The sequence below is a fragment of the Panthera pardus genome, unplaced genomic scaffold (genome assembly GCF_024362965.1).
Source record: "Panthera pardus isolate Hobbes unplaced genomic scaffold, ASM2436296v1 HiC_scaffold_2, whole genome shotgun sequence".
Taxonomy (NCBI): domain Eukaryota; kingdom Metazoa; phylum Chordata; class Mammalia; order Carnivora; family Felidae; genus Panthera; species Panthera pardus.
This window is the reverse complement of record NW_026526765.1, coordinates 126,759,421-126,777,768: the sequence shown is the minus strand read 5'-3', so window position 1 is coordinate 126,777,768 and position 18,348 is coordinate 126,759,421. Positions and strand designations below refer to the sequence as shown.

The following is an 18,348-nucleotide window of genomic DNA, read 5'->3' as shown; positions in this document are numbered from 1 at the left end:
CTGTATGAAGGAGAACCTATGTGGTCCCTCACCACTGAAAACACGCTCTGCATGGCGGGGGTGGGAGGGTGGTGGTGGGGTGTCACTGGGCTCTGATGGTCCCCTGTCTGAAGGGCTGCTGGTGGTTCAGACACTTTTTTTTTAAACATGTATTCATTTTTGGGAGAAAGAGAGAGAGAGAGAGAGAGAGAGAGAGAGAGGGAGAGAGAGAGAGAGAATAAGCAGAGGAGGGGCAGAGACAGAGGGAGACAGAGAACCTGAAGCAGGCTCCAGGCCCTGAGCTGTCAGCACAGAGCATAACGCAGGGTTCAAATTCACGGGCTGCAAGATCATGACTTGGCTCAACCCAAGGCACCCTGGTTCAGGCTCTCTTAACGGTGGTCTGGCCTCAGTTCTGGCATGCTCAGCTCCTGGCTAACTAAGAAATCTTCCAAGAAGATTTCCATGCATGTGTCAGATACTCAGTCAGAAGTGGCCTCCAACATCAGACAGAAGAGTTCGGTAACAGGACATGTTGGTGGTGAGGCCAGTACAGGCTTCAGGAGGAGGAGTCAAGTGCCACTTGAAACAGAGCAGGGAGAGTAGGGCCTGAAGCTGCCAGGGCATTCTGCGGGCGTCTGGTGAGGCCCGGTGGCTTCTGGCGAGTTGAAGGATAACACGCATGAGCGGGCGGCGACAGCCCCCATCACCAGCCCTAAGGAAAGTCACCTCAGCAGCCAGAGCAGGAGTACCAGGGACTTCCTCCTCTCTCAAATGCTAACGTGAGATTTGGGCACTTACACCGTGAGGGCGTGGGAAGAGCACTTCCCCTGCATCCTCTCACTGCAGCTTCTAGAACTCTGGGAGACACTCCCCACAACACCATTGTACAGATAACCAAACCACAGCTCAGAAATGTGAGCGACTTGTCTGAGGCCACAGAAATGAAAGGGCGGCTCTGGCACCTGGGTCCACATCTTATCCATCCAGTTCCACTGCCTCTTCCTGATGTCTACTGAACACTGTGGCGTCCCACATGGTCCCCAGGGCCGGCCACCAAGGAGACGTCAGCTCCCTGCTCCACAGCCACCTAGTCCCACCAGGGCCCTGTAGCTCAGCAGTCCTCTTAGCAAGCCCTCTCAGACCCCTCATCTCTCCACTGAGGCCTGCTGAAGGCAGGAGGCCTAGCCCAGCCATGTCCAAGGGTACCATGGGGCACTCTGCCATCACCGTGCCTGCAACTGTGTGCACCACCTGTAAGAGTCTGGGTCTAGCAGAGAACATAATCCTTCCACAAGGCTCTTCAGGTGACGACTGGACAGGCAGGGAAGCTTTGGTTACCGGGTTAACAAGCATCCTCTGGCCTGACACCTACCAGCAGCACGTACAGTTCTGCAGCATCACTGCCTTTTTCTTGCCTGGGCCGGACTTGGACAGACAGCTCTGAGGGGTGAGGAAAGGTCTTGCTCTGGATTCGATCCCTGGGCCAGATGCATGTTCGGTGAGGACCTGCTGAGTGAGTGGTGCTCGCTTCACATGCCTGGTATTAGAGCATGATGTCTGCGCCGCAGCCTTGTCTAGGCCCTGAGCTGTTCGACGGCTGCTGCTCGGGCTTCCCACTCTTTCCCTGTCTTCCCCAAGGTCTGGGATGAGCCTGGCACCCGGCAGGCACACGGAGTACAGGTGAGTGAGTGGCACTGCGCCTCTCCCAGCTCTCACAGGGCCGGCTGGCCGCACAGCTTTCTCCAAGTCTCAGCTGAGATCTCCTCAGAGAAGCCTTCCCAAGCCAGTTCATCTCCAGGCCCCCAGTTACCCCGGCCCCACTTTGGCCTATTTACGCTCTCTGTGGAATCTATCACAGGCAGTAACCATCTGGTGTGGTTGGTTCTTTCTCCCAGACTAGACCATGAGCCCCACAGAACAGGCCCCAGTCATTCCTGTGTTCTCAAACAGGGCCTAGCATGGTGACTGGTACATAGCAGGTGCTCAGTAAGTGTGTGGAACAAACCAGAAAGTGTCTTCGGGGAAATAAAATCAAAGAGTGGGACAGAAAGCGGGCTTGTCCCACCTTCCCTTCTCACTCATGGATCAAAACCAAAGCTGTGAGTGGGCAGACGCTCAGAACTTCTAAATACCCGCATGCTCCCACATCCCAGCCCAGGGAGCTTAGGGCTGGTCAGTCAGTGTGGGCATGCAGCACTGTTCTGAGGGGCAGAACAGAGCAGCGTTTTCACTGGATAGGACCCCAGAGCTCAGCTACTCTCCCATCAGGGAACAGGACTCAAGTAACCACAAAAGTGACTGATGGCTCAGGATGTCTCCCGAGGTGTCTGTCACATAGGCCAGGCACCGTGCTGGGGGCAGGCATAAGGCAACGGTCAAGCCAATGACTCAGCAGTATGTGAGGGCAGCAAAAAGTGGTTCAGATTCAGCTAACTGTAGCTCTCCTGGGAGGACTTGGTAAAACTTAAAAATGTGTATGATGTTTAATACACAGGGGTTAACAAGGCTGCTGCCTGAGTAAAGATTTGCCTTGAGCTACTTTCTAGCCCTAGTGATGGGCTGCCCTGACCATTCCCACACCCCTCTGTGACCACTCCCACACACCCACGAGAGAGGGGGCGGGAAAGGCATAATGCTGTGGGTGCAAACAGAGTCAGGGTCTCTGGCCCCATGAGAATGGACCCACTGGCCTCAAACTCATAAGCACTGTGCTCAGTTCCAGAGCCAGCCAGGCAACCAAAGACGACTAGATTTTCTGCGTGGCACACATAGTAACTGCCTCAGATATGCCGGAGCAATGGTCTCCCCCCCAGCAAACTAAATGGTAGAAGCTTGACGGAAGACACGAAACTGATGTTGTACTTGACCTACTGGTAGTGTCTGTGGACATCCCCGTGACAGGGACATCATGGCATTCGGGCACCAGGAACCGTGGCCTAGCTGGGTATGCCCAGCACATGAGCTTTCCCGTTGTGCTCAAACAAAGACCTGCGGCTGTCACAGCAGCCTGGAGCTGGTGGGACATGGGCTGTTATCAACATTTTGAGTTGTAAAGGAACTGGGGTCCACACAGGTTAAGTGAATCACTCTAGGTCACAGAGCATATACAACCGCCAAGCCAGAATTAGAAATGTCCTCTGCTTCCTGTCTAGTAACTTTGGCCCTGACTGCCAACGTCATACATGGTTTTCCTGCCTGCGTCACGAGCTCCGGTCCTCTGTTTCCTCATCTACAGAAGAGAAGAATCATGACTAGCGCATGCTGCCAGGCATGCCACATAAAAGAGTCTCTGAGGAGCCAAGGGTTAAATGTCCCAGAAGTACAGATGCCTCCCAACTGTAATACACCCATGTCTTTTCCTGCCTAGATGCTCTCAAAAGAACAAAGACACTATATCCCTCAGGACCATGTTCTTTATGGAAGAACCCTCACTCTTGCCTTAATGAGAGACCAGGGAGAGCAAGAGGTAACCCAGCTCTTCTGCTTCCTCTTACCACTTCGGAAGAGGAAACCTTGTCTTGCTGAGTCTCCTCGTCTGGCTGGAGGAGGGCTGGCTGCAAGAATCAAGGGTGCCCCTCCTGCCAGCTACCCTGACTGTGTATGGAACAGTAAGTGGTAAAAGCATTACAACAGGCCAGCAGGATCTGCGTCCCGTCCCAACTCCTCAGTGGCTATATGCGACCCTATGCAAGTTCTCTTATGCTTTGAGGCTGGTTTTGTCATCACTAAAAATGGGGGTGATATCCCTGCCCAACCGGCTTCCCACAATTGCCATGGAGCCACCAGTAAGACCAGTAAGATTATTTCTGGGAAAAGGACCACCCCTTCTATCCCTCCCCCCCCCCCCCCCCGCCCCCTGCCGCCAGAGAGAGAGCTGATTCCAAGACTGGTGCTGGGAAAATTCAGGATGAGTCTAGAACATCGCATTGTGTGAAAAGGCAAGAAGATGTGTAAGAATGGAAGAGGCCGCTGCAAAGCACAGCAGAACCAGCTTGAAGGTCAAATGTGGGACAAGGTGAGCACCATACAGAGCAATGAAAGGATAGTGTATTACCCACTAAACCAACGAAGTCCATGAAGCAACACTGAGAGTACAAGAAATAGAGAGGAAGGGCAGAAGGAAAGTAAGTTCTTTACTGAAGAGTGCCAACTGATAAATGTAACAGAAATGACAGAAATAGAAAAATCACTCTTTTATAACCACTACAGTTATAACGGATTCAGGGAAGATCATCAAGTGATGCCAAAGCCACCGGGTGAAGACTGTGACTCAGGAGGTACAGAAGTCCATTAGACACCACCTTAACCAAATGACCAAACGGAATCACCAATGGCAGGATGAATCCACATCAGGCGCCTCCTGGCGTGATACCAGGCAAGGCCTCAATGCCACTTAGGCAATCCCCCTACCAAAATGTTTAACTCAAATCCAAGCCTGAGACCAGCCCAGGCTGAAGGACATTCTGCAACACAGCTGGCCTGCACTCTTCAAAAATGTCCATGTCACGAAAACTGGGGAACGGTTTCAGCTTCAATAGGACGAAAGAAACCCAACAACCAAAGGAAATGTGTGATCTTGAAATGGATCCTGGCTCAGGAAAGACAACCAGACAAAATTATAGAGGACATTTTGGGGACAATTAAGGAAATTTCCACATGGACTGTGTAACACCCAAAAATCAAGGTACAAACGTGTGCACACATGCATGTTCACATACACACACAAGGTGGGGGGGAGAAAAGGCAAAGGGGCCAAAATGTTAACAACCGGGACACCTAGGTGAAAATGTTCATTGTACTACCCTTACAAGTCTTCCGTGGGTTTGAAAAGTTCCAAAATAAAAGGAAGCAGACAGGTCCCATCAGTCCTGGGCAAGTGTTGGAATAGCCACTCTGTGAGCACAGCGGAGCCCTTCCTTGGTGGACCCGGGCACACTCACCTGTCAGATACTCCAGGACGGCAGCCATGTACACGGGTGCCCCCACTCCAATCCTGTACTTGGGGTGGCCTTTCTTGATGTACCGCAGCATCCGCCCCACGGGGAAGATGACTCCCGCCTTGGCAGACCGGGAGGTCTTGGTGGATTTCTTCTTCCCACCCCGGCTCGACATGGCAGCGGCCCTGGAGGTGAGTCAGTAAACACACTGTGGAGGCAAGAGGCACAGCCGTCAGGATCATGGGGGCAGTTCACCCCTCTTCCCCACACTCTCCGACCCCTACAAGAAAGGCCACTCCTCGCGGCCACTGAGTCCTCCGGGCCCAGTTCGTGCACTTGGTTGGCGCACTCTGGCCCCTAAGAAGAGATTGGCTACGCTTTTCACATTTTATACCACGACATCAATTTTATCGGCCACTTACATTTAAACGTTACTCTGACAATGAGTGCTCTTAAGTGCCCTGCCTTTATGCCACGTGGTATAAAAGAAAATGGGATTTCTTGGCTACGTCCAATATGCTTGTTTAATAATTACATTTTCATACACTTGAGACCGGGGCTGATCAATTTGCTGAAGTCTTCATGGAAAAAAAGCAAACGATGTCACCTTCCCCTGGAATAAAGACGTAAAGCCTGACACCTAGGTCGCCTGATGGAAGCAGGATCTCTACCTCGTGACCCTTTCCCCGTGAGGGGCAATGGCAGCTCACAGGAGTTCAGCAGATAGGCTGCAATCACAGGCCCTCAGAACACACCCAGTCTGCTAGCTGGGCCTGTCCTTAGAGAAGAGGGAGAAGGGCTTTTCTTACCCTGATCCTCCTCCTAATCCATATCCAAAATGCCACGCAGTCCAGAGGATGCCCCCTTTTCAACACCTCATGGAGGGTCCTCTCCTCTCCACCCCAACTGTGACTGGATCCAGGTCATCTCTAACCAAATGATCGCAAATATGTCCTGAAGAGATCTCCCCACTACTCGCCCTGCTCTCCAATCCACTGGCCCTCTGAGGGTGGTGCATACGAATCTGAGTACTCCACGGCCCCAGTGTTAAAGCTTTCTCTGGCTGCCACAGTTCCTAAGGTCAAATCAAGATCCTGGGCCTGTCATGCGATGCCCTAGAAATCTAGGCCTGGCACATCCATCCAGCTTCACCCCATACCTCCTGGGGTCCAAACTCGGACACAGGGCAGGGGTGGGGGTCACACATAGTTCAAGTGCCCTCCCCTGCAGTGGCTGTGCCCTTTCGCCAAGACCTCCTCTATTCCTCACACTTGCTTCCTGCTCTCTGCCATCCCTACCCTGAGTGCTCGGGTACAGCCCCTCCATCCACTGGGCTCCCTTGCACTTCACACCACGGCGGTGATGTGCATACAGCCCCGGCTTTCAGAGAGCTGCCCCTGGCTGGGCCCCTAGCACAGTACCACTGAGGCCTGCATGTTTGCTAAGAGCACTCAAGGTCTCAGATGTTTGCTAAAAGCATTCCGGTCATTCATGCATCCACTTTAGGAATGATGCTGGAAAATGGAGACGGTAGTACACAAGGCAGATGAGGTCGCTGTCCTCCCAGAGTTGGTGGGGAAGAGGGGAAGAGAAAGAGGAAACAACCCTACAGTCATTTAAATGATCATCATGAAAGGCAGTGAGGGTGCTGGGAGAGGAGCTGTGAACAGGCCTCTCAGCCTGTTCTCCGGCACGAGGCAAGCATGTCTTAGAGGACATTTATGCTCAATCATTCAACCAAATGGGCAGGTCTCCCATCTACTGGTAAACTGAGATCAGGCTGCGTGCTGTGTGGGTGCCTCCAGCTCCAACAGGCCAGGCCTCTATGCCAGTGGAGGCGACAGTCAGGAATCCTTGTCACTCTGATGCCCAACCCTGTATTCGGAACATGCTTGTGGCTCATACCTAACATTAGTGTGACCCCTAAAATATCTCAAGTCATGTGCCTGACAGCCATGGCCAAAACAACAGAGAGCAGAATTTGGGGGCACTCTGACAGAATGAAGGTGGCTCAAGCCCCAGCTCTGAATAGATGTTTGGAGGGTTGTGGCAGGGGGTGGGGCACTAAAGACGACTATGATAATCCCTTGTATTTCTCATCAAGGGGTACCAAGTGTTAATGGATCACTGAGTGTTAAAAATAGAGTCCCAGAAGGGTCTGCGCTTCTCTGAAACAATGAGATGGCTCCATTTCTTGCTGTGATGAGCTCCATCTTGAGACATTCCCTGCAAACAGGTGCACATGCTCACTCTGAGCAGGAAATGGTATATGTACACGTGTGCATGTGTGTGTTCGCAGGGAAAACTGCCGCTGGGTTTCCTAGCAGTCGTTTGCTTTACCACAAATGTGTTTCACAGACCAACCCAATGCCTCTGGACCCAGAGTTTTCAGATCTGAACATTTCCCCTCTTTCAGCAGGAGAGGCCTGCAGTCAGTGATGATGAATGCAGCTCAGTACCATTCTTACTGGAGCACAGGCTTCAGCCCTATCTCCAGGCAGACCTGTCTGGGTAGGTTTGGGGCTGCCTCTGTGGGAATCAGTAACATCCTGCCCCAGGGAAGAGCCATTAGCATTCAGAGACCTGATGGGCCCTAGACATGCTCATTCTTTAAATGTGATGCTCCTGGTGCCTTCCTTCCACTCCAGCCAAGAGTCTTGACGTGGACATGGACATGGACAGGACGGTGACTCCCAGGTCTCTAGTCCAGTGCACACCTGGCTACAGAGCCCCAGAGCTCTGTTCTGACTGCCTGTGGCTAGGACCCACTTGACAATCCCATGGGCACCTTGAATCCCTTCCTGTTCCAAATCCTGTGGAATTTTCAGCTCCAGCAGTGACAACCTCGTGCATGAAGCCCCTAAGCGGGAGTCAACATGGGCCCATTCTCTCTGCCCACTTTCCCAGCACCCAGCCATTAGCCAAGCTCTGTTGAACCCACCTCGTAATTGCCGAAGCCTCTTCCCTCCTCTTCAGCCTCCCTGCCTCGGTTCAGCTCTCTCTACTCCTCATCTACCCTCCCCAGCACTAGTCTCTCTCCATGGATGCCAGGGGATCTCTGCTCCCTTGCTGGTTCCTCACCACCCTGAGCCAGCCACAAACAGCATCCTTCAACTACTTCTGCAGCATCACTTCCTGCCACCCCTCCCCCTGGGGGTGATGCTCCAGGCCACCACTGGTTTCCTGCCCTCGGATGCAGTGTCCAGAATGTCTTTACACAGGCTGTCTCTCCTGCCCGTGACACCCTCTGTCCTTGTGCCAATCTGCTGCACTGGCACTCGTGAGATCCCTGTCCTAGGACCCAGCCGTGGACTGGAATCACTCACTGCTTCACGTTCCCAGAGAACATATCCTGGCATGTATCTGTGTGCCTGCCTGCCCAGCTCAGCCGAACCGCAAGCTACTTGATGCCAGGCACTGTGGTCAGCTCATCCCTAAGTCCCGGGGTCCCAGGCAGGGCCTTAAACGTCATGGATCCTCAAGGGGTATCATGCTGAGAGGAAACCATCTTCACATCTAGTTTTCAGTCAGGCTCCTGATAAAGCAGCCCCGTCTTCACCCCTCCCCTGGGGGCGGTCCTGCAGCTCCTGCTCCTCACCCTTCCCTGCGTTCTTCCTGCACTTTTTTTATTTTAGAGAGAGTGCGTGCACATGCAAGTGAGCAGGGAAGAGGGGCAGAGGGAGAGAGAGAATCTTACGCAGGCTCCACGCTCAGCACGAAGCCCACGTGGGGCTCAGTCCCACGACCCTGGGATCGTGACCCAAGCTGAAATCGAGTCGGATGCTCAACCGACTGAGCCACCCAGGCACCCCTTTTTTATTCCCTGCACTTCTAACTAGGTCCCCAATGTGCAGCCACAGCTTGGAAAGACGTCTGAGTCAGCCATGCAGCTTCATGACATCCAGTCATGTGTACGGACTTTAAAAACATCTTGGAGAAAATCATCTTGTGTCTGGGCAGTCTCCAGATGAACCTGTGAATGTGCCAGCTCCATACTACTCTTCAGGGGTCTATGGAGGTGTGGGCACCCATGTTGGGGACAGAGCGGCCGTGATAGAAGTGGCTGTTGAGCACTAGGCCGTAACTCAAATTCCAAAGTCGGACTAACCTCATTCAAGTTGGCTCTGCCACTTACCACCCATGCATCCTTGGGCACGTGATATGATGTTACCCTCTGAGCTTATTTTATCATCAGTCAAGTGGGGATGAAGGTAGAATCGACTTCAAACATTTGGTGGGAAAACTGAACAAAACATGCATATACGGGGCCTAACAAGAACTCACTGAATGGGTGCTCAGGTAAGTCAATAAAAACAACAACAATGAACAAAGGCCGCCTCCTCGAAAACCAATGTTGGGTATTTGAACTGGCAAGGACAGTACCAGTTGATGTAACAAACAAGCCCCCATAGCTTATTTCTCTCTCGTGGAAAGTCCAAAGTAGGTTTCCATGATTGGTTGGTGCTTCTCCACATGATTCAGGGACCCAGACCCCGCCCCCCATCCTTCAATGCACAATTCCCAATGTCACCACAGAAGGAAAGAGGTCGTGGATGCTAACACATGGAGGCCTTCGGGGGCCACACCCAGAGGTGGAGCATACCACTACTGACCATGATTCATCGACTAGAACTTGGTCATGTGGCCACACATGATTGCAAGAGAGGTTGAGAAACGCCCTTTTGCTATTTGCTCAGAAAACAGCCAGTCTCTGTCCTATAACAAACCAACTTGAAAGCTGACCCTGAAGCCAGGGTGGGAGCAACCAGCCAAAGCCTGTTGGGCCCTGTTTGACCCATGCCCTGCATCCAGCCTCTTCTGAGAGATGGACAGTCCTACGTCACAGAAAAAAAGTGGCCTCTTGCACACTCGGCTTCTCTTCAAGGCATGGACATTGCTCAGGAAAGAAACAGCTGTACTATCTTGTCAGACTGACAAAGCGATGTCCTTCCTTCCCGGGCTAATCATCCAGGAGAGCCCCCCCTTCAATAAACCAGAAGTCCTCACCCCTAGGGAGGACCCCAAGTGCTTTGAAGACAGTGACACGGCCTCAGGCAACCTCACTACACAAGAGCGTAGCTGCTTTTTTGACTGTTATCGGGCCAGGAAATGAAGACTCTGTGGTTGATCCCAAAGGGATCTCTGTGGTCTTTACCTCTGCAACTCCTCCAACTATAAATCAATCACAGTAGACATGAACCTTGCTTGCAGAAACCCAAGGCTTACCCAGAGACAAGCTAGGCTTGAGTGATGGGCAGGTCTCTGACCACCGGCTCCTCAACAACTGAGCTGTGACCGGGGCACCTGATCTGTCCTCTTGGCACAGGACTAGCGAGAGGCCTGGCTGTGAGGATCCCACGAGTAAGATGGACATGAGAATGACAAGCCCTCTACTACCACAAGGGCCACAGAGGAAAGAGGGTCAAAGGGCTGTCCTACCTACTACCACATTGTTGCACCCTTCCCCAACAGGGCACCGTAACAGGCTCCACACTGCCCTGTAAACCACTTTCGTCACTTCGGCACATAACACCCTCTCAGTCTATAGCACTCTCTCCAGCCCTGTGTCTGTTCCTGCTGTGGCGGTGCCTTGTGCCCGCCAGTCACAGTCTAGTTTGGGCCAGCCCTATGCCCAGACTCCAGCCTTGCGCACAAGGCCCCACTGACCTCCCGCCCATCTCTCCCTATTTCCAGCAACGAGGGCTCCACCAGGCCAAACGGCTCCCGGAGTCCTTAGTGGACATTCCTGCGTGTGGCCCAAGCCCAGCTACAAATCCCTCGTGACGTTCCTCACCCTGACACCATTCTTTAATATGTTCAATTGCTTTTCTCAATCTTATATAAAGTGCTCTGCAAATGAAGTTCCCAGCCCTTTCTTCCAACTGGATTGCTACTCAACATCCAATTTATATAAATATCCTGAAGCCAACCTCCCCAACCTTAGCAGCTGCTATACTGTATCATCACGGCCAATTTCCTTGTCTGTCTTGGTGGGACGTACCAGTCTGCTCCCCAGTGTACCTCCAGGAACCCACTGCCCTGCCTGGTACCTGGTAGGCCCTCAAATGCTGGCTGGATGGTGACTAATTAGTTGGATGCAATTACAGTTCTCTGGACAAAGATGAGGGCAGCATTTCCAAAGGCCACAAGACTCAGAAATGTGGCAAGTGGGACAGCAGTCAGGGACCTTCATTGAAACCGTTCACGGACACATACCTGGCCGATCCCTGTGGGAGCTGGGACCCTTGAAGTTCAGGGAGCTTGTGGGGCCATCTTAGAGATTCCCAGGGAGGAAACACCACAACGGCCCTGACGGCTGAGGTGGGAGCCCCACAGAGGCCTTCCCACTCCCTAATAATTCTGTGGCTCCAGCCACCTCTCCTCTTGCCAGGCAACTAGCCAGTAAGAGACTGGAGGAAAATACTTCCCTTTCTCACACCTGTAAGTGACTGACCTCCACTAAGGCTACAGCACAGAAAACTCTTAATCAGGGCACTTAGAAAACCACCTGAGCTGGAGATTGTGAAGTCCTCTGTTACCTAAGCAATGAATTTGTGCATATTGATACCAAATGAAATGTCGACCAGAATTGCTGCGGAGCTGGCAGTCACACGACCCCCATCCCAAGCACCCGAGGACAGGGAACCTGAGCGATCAGCGCTTACAGTTGCTGTCGCCGAGGGAGGACTGCACCATCCACTCCCTGCAGCTGGATGAATGCCCACATGTCCACATGCATTTGTCAGCTTCCCATCAAGTCCAATCATGACAGCAAACCTGAGACACTTAATTCTGAAGCACAGGACACTAATCCTGTTTACAGCATTCTCTTCCATTTACTCCTATCATACCAGATGATTAACGGTGTCACTGCTGTCAGGTCTCCAGAGGCAGGAGGATCTACTACACAAGTATCGCTCACAGAGCTGGGGTTCAGAAACAGCGTTCTGATTGGCCGAGAACAGAGACTTGTACTGGTGCTCGAGCCAATCGGGGAAAACCTCTCTCTCCATTCATAAAACACTAGATCATAAAGGGAGCCGGAGGATTAAAGAACTTACAGTCTGCCCTCAGTGAACCAAGGGATTACAAACAAGGAGAAAAGGACAAATTGAGATAATAAATAAATCCTAAATGGCACTTTTCGTTCCAGCACACGTGTCTTCCTCGTGTGTTAGGTTTTTAGTGGTGGGGAACAAACAGAAACCCGAACCAAGTGTTATTCAGCAAAGAGTTTACAAGAGGCTAGGGGAGTCAGCACGACATTTCAATAGCAAAGCACTGTCTTCCTGCCTCACAAGGAAACTTTAATTCACACTCCTCTCTCTTTTAAAAGTTGTGTCAAACATTAAGATAATAATTTCAGTGGAAGGTTATCAAAGGAAAACTTTAAATGTGAGCTTCAATAGGGCAGGACCCTGGCTGGCTGGGCTTGCCATCCAGAAGCCATTCAGTATTTGTGGAATACATGAAGCATTCACAATAACAATAAAAAACATCTGGCCATGATTCTTTCCTGCTCAGAACCTTCAACGGCTTCTTCTAGCTTCACCTGAGTTCCCTCCACGATCCAGCCATCTTGAGCCTCTGGCAGTTCCCCCATATGACCTCTATCCTCACTGTTCTAAGACTCGACACATGGGGTTCCCCAGGCCTCAAACACTTGTCTCCATCTGCCCTCCGTTGCCCAGCCAACTCCTACTTGGTCTTTCTGTACAGTAAGGGCTTGCTTCCGCTTATGTCACCTTTCTGGGGGTTACTATGGGAGCTCCTGTGGCCTTCTGCACCAAACTCGCAATAGCCCCTTGCCTGTCTTCTCCTTGAGTCAGTTTCCCAAAGACAAGGACTGAGCACTTCTTGATCATGCTTTTGTCCCCAGTGCCTGACTCAGAGTTGATTCTCAGGAAATATTTATTGGAAGACTTTAAGACACCAGTCCAGAAAACAAGCTATACAACTCTTTGGAACCCATCTGGGCTCCCTCGTAAGAGATGGGGTGGGACCTAATGTACTTCTAAAAGTGTAGAACATGGGGAGGACTCACAGGATAGGTGTGGGGTCCCTCTCGTCCCTGCTCCTTCCCAGCATATGTGCCAAGAACGGGGCTCTGAAAAACCCAACACAAATCCAAAGGCACAATCAAACCAAAAACTAGAAGCTGCTGCAATTCTGATCAATACCACATATAGGCTCTTATTGGACTTCATCAGCTTGGACTTTGCACTTTTGTTTATTTAAATAAATCTCCTTTAAATGACTGGGGGCAGCATTAGCTCTGAAGGTATTGGAGGCAGATCCCAGAAAACATGTACTCCAAGCCTTCCTGTGGGGAAAGGATGAGGACTCTTGGAATTCTGTTGTCACCAGGACCGGAAGAAATGGCAGAATGAGATGTACCACTCCCTGTGTCTGGGCCCTTTGGTATAGACCACGTTAGTGACTTAGGACAATGTATTAGACTGTCACATGTGATGTTCCAGACTACTCTTCATTCTAAAGGACCTACTTACCTCAAATAATTTTCACTTAAACCCTTCCCACCTCCCCAATGCCTTTAGGGATCAGCATTAACAATGGTGACAGGTTAAAACGAAATACGAGAATGAAGAGATTTCCCACCCTCCACCTAAAACTATAGGGGGCAAGAATTTAAAGACTGAGGGTTTTTGGTTTGTTTTGTTAAGAAAAAAAAAAAGGTTTATGGGACACCTGGGTGGCTCAGTCAGTTGAGCAACCTACTTTGGCTCAGGTAATGATCTCACCGTTCATGAGTTCAAGCCCCACATCAGGCTCTGTGCTGGCAGCTTAGAGACTGGAGCCTGCTTCGGATTCTGTGTCTCCCTCTCTCTCAAAAATAAACATTTAAAAAAACTTTTAAAAAAGGAAAAAAATATAAGGTTTAAAAGCATATTTATCTTCACTGGAGAGCCTCTTGTGCAAGACAGAGATGCGGCTACCCAACTTCAGCTAGTTGTTGTACGATGGGTATTAATTCCAGTTGCAGGCAGGGAGTGGCCATTTCAGAGCCGGTAACCCCCCCTGAAGGCACTAAAGGCGCCCCTGCAATAGGCGGATTCCACCAAACTTACAACTAGAGTCTCCCATTCAAACCTAAAGCTGCTTGAAATTCCCCTAGTCTGTGGGGCAGGAAGCCTTGGAACAAAGCACCTTGCCCCCTCTTTAACGGTAAAACCTCAAACCACAAAGGTGGAAGAAAAAGAGAAGCTAGCAGGAGTGCCCCTCTTAATTGTCTATTTTTATATGCTGTTTATTGGGTCGTTAAAATCTTACAAGGATTTCACGGTAATTGTAATTGTTGAATTCCAGGTTTGTCTTAGCTGATTGTAGGGACATTTCTCACTTTCAAACTCAGCAATATTTTTCCTAATATCTTGTCTAAAAGAACCTTCCAGCCTGCCGACCAGAGCCTTGAGTGATCCGTGGTCCCTGCAGGAGTGGAGGCGGGGCGCGCCACCCCGCACACCTGTTGTCAGGTGACACCGCCTGCAGCATCCAGCGCACTCACCTCTCCACTCCACCCCACCCCCAGCGAGTCCCTTCCCTCCCGGCCTTCTCCACCGGGAAGCCTACAGCCTTCTGGAGTTACCTTAAAAAGGAAAGAAAGAAAGAAAAAAAGAAAGGAAGAAAACACAAAAACCTCCCAACCACAAAGCAAACAAAAGGCCGATCAGAAGATGAGCGAGGGCAGCGGGGGTTCCCGCGTCCCCTCTCCAGCCAGTCCCTGGACAACCCCCTCCCCGGCCCTGCCTGGCTCCAATCCCACAAGTATCCCCCAGCCGCCAACCCTCCCCTCCCCGCAGACAGCGAGCCAGACGCCTGCACCACGGCCACCTGGCTCTCGGGCCCGACTTATTGTGCTGGGGCCGGCAACTCGCGGGCCCGCGGGGCCCTCACCAAGTACAACTCCGAGCACCGCAGCTCCCGGTCGCCCGGGCCCACGCTGGCCGGCCAGCGCCGCGGGGCCTCCCCGGGCCTCTAGCTTAGCCCGCCCGCCGGCCCCGGGAAGGGTCCCCGGGGGAGGGGCCAGCACTGTCGCCTTCCCACAAAAGCGCCCAGGCGCGGGCAGGAGGACGCGGTTTGGAGAGAAGTTGGCTTCCGGGTTCGCTGTTTGAACAAAACCAAAGAGAATCCCGCGCGGCCGGGCGGGGAGGGCCTGGGAGGGCGCCGTGCGCGCGCGAGGCCCCGCGTGGGCCACGCCGAGCGCGGCGACCCGAGCCCGGCCGAGCGCCGCCCGTGCGCGCCAGGCCCGGCCGCTCCCAGGCCCCCGCGGCCGGAAGCGCGCGGTGGCCGGACCCGGCGGCGGGGACCGGGCGCGGGGCGAGGGGGCCCGCGCGGCACTTACGGGGCGGCTCGGCGGCGGCGGCGGCGGCGGCAGCAGCTAGGTGTCCGGCCCGTGCCCTCTCGGCCGCTCGCGCCTTTTCTCTCCGCGCTCGTCGCTGGCCCGCCCGCCCGCCTCCTCGCTTCCCGCCCGCGCGCCGCGCGCTCGCCCCCTCCGCCCGGCTCCGCTGCCGAGTGAACTGGAACCAGTCGCCGCGGCCCCGGGATTCCCACAATGCACAGCGCGCCGCTCGTCACATCCCATGCCGTCCCCGCGCGTCCGGCCACCCCTCCCGCGCCACCCGGGCGCCCCGGCCTTGACCCCAGCCCCGCGGCTGCGCGCGCCGCGGCCTCCGCGCTCCGCCGCCGGGACGTCTGTCCGTCTGTCCGTGGGCCGCCCCGAGGCCCTGCCCGCGGGCACCCTGCCCCGATGCTGGGCGCCCGACGCAGGGCGGGCCCCGCGAGCCGGGGCGCGCCCTGAGCTAAGTCCTCAGAAGGGGTCTGGTCCCTCGCAAAGGCGCTTCTCTGGCGCGCGTCGCAGCCTGTGGGTCTCAAGCGACACTTCTTGAGTGCCTACTGTGTGCCTGGCATGGAGCACGGACTGTAGCTGACTCAGCCCTAAAAGTCTTCTCGTTAAGCCAGGGAGGGGGAGGCACAATTACTGTTACCAGCAAGCACTTTTCCCTCCACCACCAATGCAAACCTCCCGCGCACCTGAGAACGTTCGCCGTGTTTCCGTTCGAGCCCCCATCAAACTCTTTCCTGCCCCACGACCAGCCACTGCACATCATGCTCACCTGGGGTTCTTTATAGTGACCCCCGGAAGTCTGGACCTGCTTTGTGCATGGAAGCGGTTAGCTACTTTGATTCAGCCAACGTTCACTATTGGACTCAAACTGGGATTTACAACATCAGAAGTGATTATCACACACACTTTTTTTCAAACTGCAGACAAGCAGAAAGAGAAGGAACCACTGCAAAGCCCATCTGTATATTCCTAAATTGTTTCCTTGCTCTAGAGCGTTAGTGCCCCATCCAGGTTGCCTAAATAGGGACCTTCTCTCTGCGTCCTTCCCTCTCCTGGCCAAACTGTGAAGGGGGAAGCCACCTCAGCACCCAGGTGTGGACCAAATTTAAATAACAATACACGCCCAGCAGAAGTTTCCTGTGCTCTTGCTGGAGGTGATGGGAAGAGATTATGGAATTAACCCAAAACCGCTCCTCCCAACTCTCAGGCTGCCCCTATAGCCGCGGTGGTGACCTCCTCCCCTCACTATGCTGCTTTCACACTTCAAAAGTTTGCAAAGCAGTGTCCAATACAGGCCATTCATGCATTCATTAATCCGGTTAACTACTGCGGTCATACTTTGTGCCATGCTCCAATTTGGGTGATGGAGATGAAGCAGTGAACGAACAGGCAAAAATCCCAGCGTTGGAGTTTGAACCCCATAGGGAAATAGGCAATAGGAAAAAGGAGAACCAGTCTCCTTAACAGGAGAGAACCTCTGGGCTGAAGGGAAGACCAAACCTGTGGGGGGAGACTCATAAAGCCTGTTGGTGCCCTGGCAGCAGACAGATGTGAAGCTTCTTCTTCGACAGGTCCTCAGTGATGGCCAAGGCCAGACACAGAGGATGACCGTCCGATAGATCCCAATCTGCAACCTTAGGAGGCCAAGAAGTAACTCATTCACTTCCACCCCAGTATTGGCTCTGACTCAGTGAAGGTCACATATACCCTATAATTTCACCCTCATGACAAGCAGGCTAGTTCTGTACGTTTCTACTTCCATTTTACAGCTGAGGACGCTATAGTTCCAGGAAGCCAAGAAATCTGCCTGAGATCACACCGAGTTTCAAACCCAGGTTTGTCCAGGACCTGAGTTTTCATGATTCAGGCCTGAAGGGAGCCCTTCTGGAGGTTCGGTTTTCTCTATGTGCACAGTCAGTCTTCCATGTCCCCCAATGCAGAGTGGGTCTTTTTGTTCCCACCCAGTCCCACACCACCATCCGTGGGTTAGAGTCTGTACCCTTCCAGAGGTGATCTTAGTGCCACCCCACCCCCAACACCCCTCTCCAGCACACTGTTCTCATAGAATTCACTAGGAGTATCGTCCCCCAGAGCTGTTCAGGCAGAGGCCCTGTGTCCATTTCTCTTTAGAAGGCTCTGCCTTTTCTCTCCTTTGTCTCTCCTCCTTATTTTGTATGCCTTTGGTGACCTGTCCCCTCACCTACTCTGGCTCAGGGAGGTTCACAAGCTGTTTCCCCTCCACTTGCAAAATAAAATGCATGTTCACCGTGTGGAACTTGAAAAATAAAATTGCACAAAATATAAAGATCACTCTTAGTACACCACTATGAGAGAACCACTATTCCTCTTTCAGCTTTTGTATCCATATCTACTTAATATTAAATATATTTGGGTTTCTACTACATTTAGTACTTGTCACCTGCTTTTTTAAAAATATGTTTCAAAATTTATTTATTTTTGAGAGAGAGTGTGAGCGGGGGAGGGGCACAGAGAGAGGGAGACACAGAATCTGAAACAGGTTCCAGGCTCTGAGCTGTCAGCCCAGAGCCCGACGCGGGGCTTGAACCCACAAACCATGAGATCATGACCTGAGCTGAAGTCAGACACCCAACTGACTGAGCCACCCAGGCGCCCCTGTCACCTGCCTTTTAAGCTTAATGGACCTTTATGAACATTTTACCAGGCCATTATTCTAACACAGCAGTTCTCAAACTATTTGGATTCAAAAACCTTTGTCCTCTTAAAAATTAACGAAGACTCCAAAGAACTTTTGGTTATGCAGGTTATATCTATCAAGATTTTCTCTATTATAAATTAAAACAAAAATTTTCAATATTTATTAATATATTCACTTTAAAATGTATAATATATATAAATAATGTATTTGTATGAAAAGCAGTCTCTAAGCAAAAAAATGTAAAAAGAAAAGTGGCATTGTTTTTGCCATTGTGCACATTTCTTTAACGTCTGACTTAATCGACAATAGCTAGATCCTGATGTTGTTTTATTTGAAGTATACAAAGAAAATCCCATCACACACAGAAAATTATTTCTATGTATATA

General features: G+C 52.1%; 1 protein-coding gene across 4 annotated transcripts in view; it reads right to left on the bottom strand.

The window, feature by feature from the left end:
- The window catches only part of LOC109250833 (core histone macro-H2A.1), a 79,287-nt gene extending 63,819 nt beyond the window's left edge, over positions 1 to 15,468 (bottom strand). For 2 of the 4 annotated variants that reach the window (XM_019421944.2, XM_019421947.2), the window contains exons 1-2: positions 15,283 to 15,467; positions 4,923 to 5,127 (exon numbers count right to left, since the gene is read on the bottom strand). In XM_019421944.2, the coding sequence (XP_019277489.1) occupies positions 4,923 to 5,094 (172 nt within the window). In that variant the 5' untranslated portion in view covers positions 5,095 to 5,127; positions 15,283 to 15,467. Of the gene's footprint in view, positions 1 to 4,922; positions 5,128 to 15,282 lie in introns of all 4 variants that reach the window. The other 2 variants (XM_019421946.2, XM_019421945.2) reach the window with 2 other exon arrangements.
- Positions 15,469 to 18,348: the final 2,880 nt, after the last annotated feature.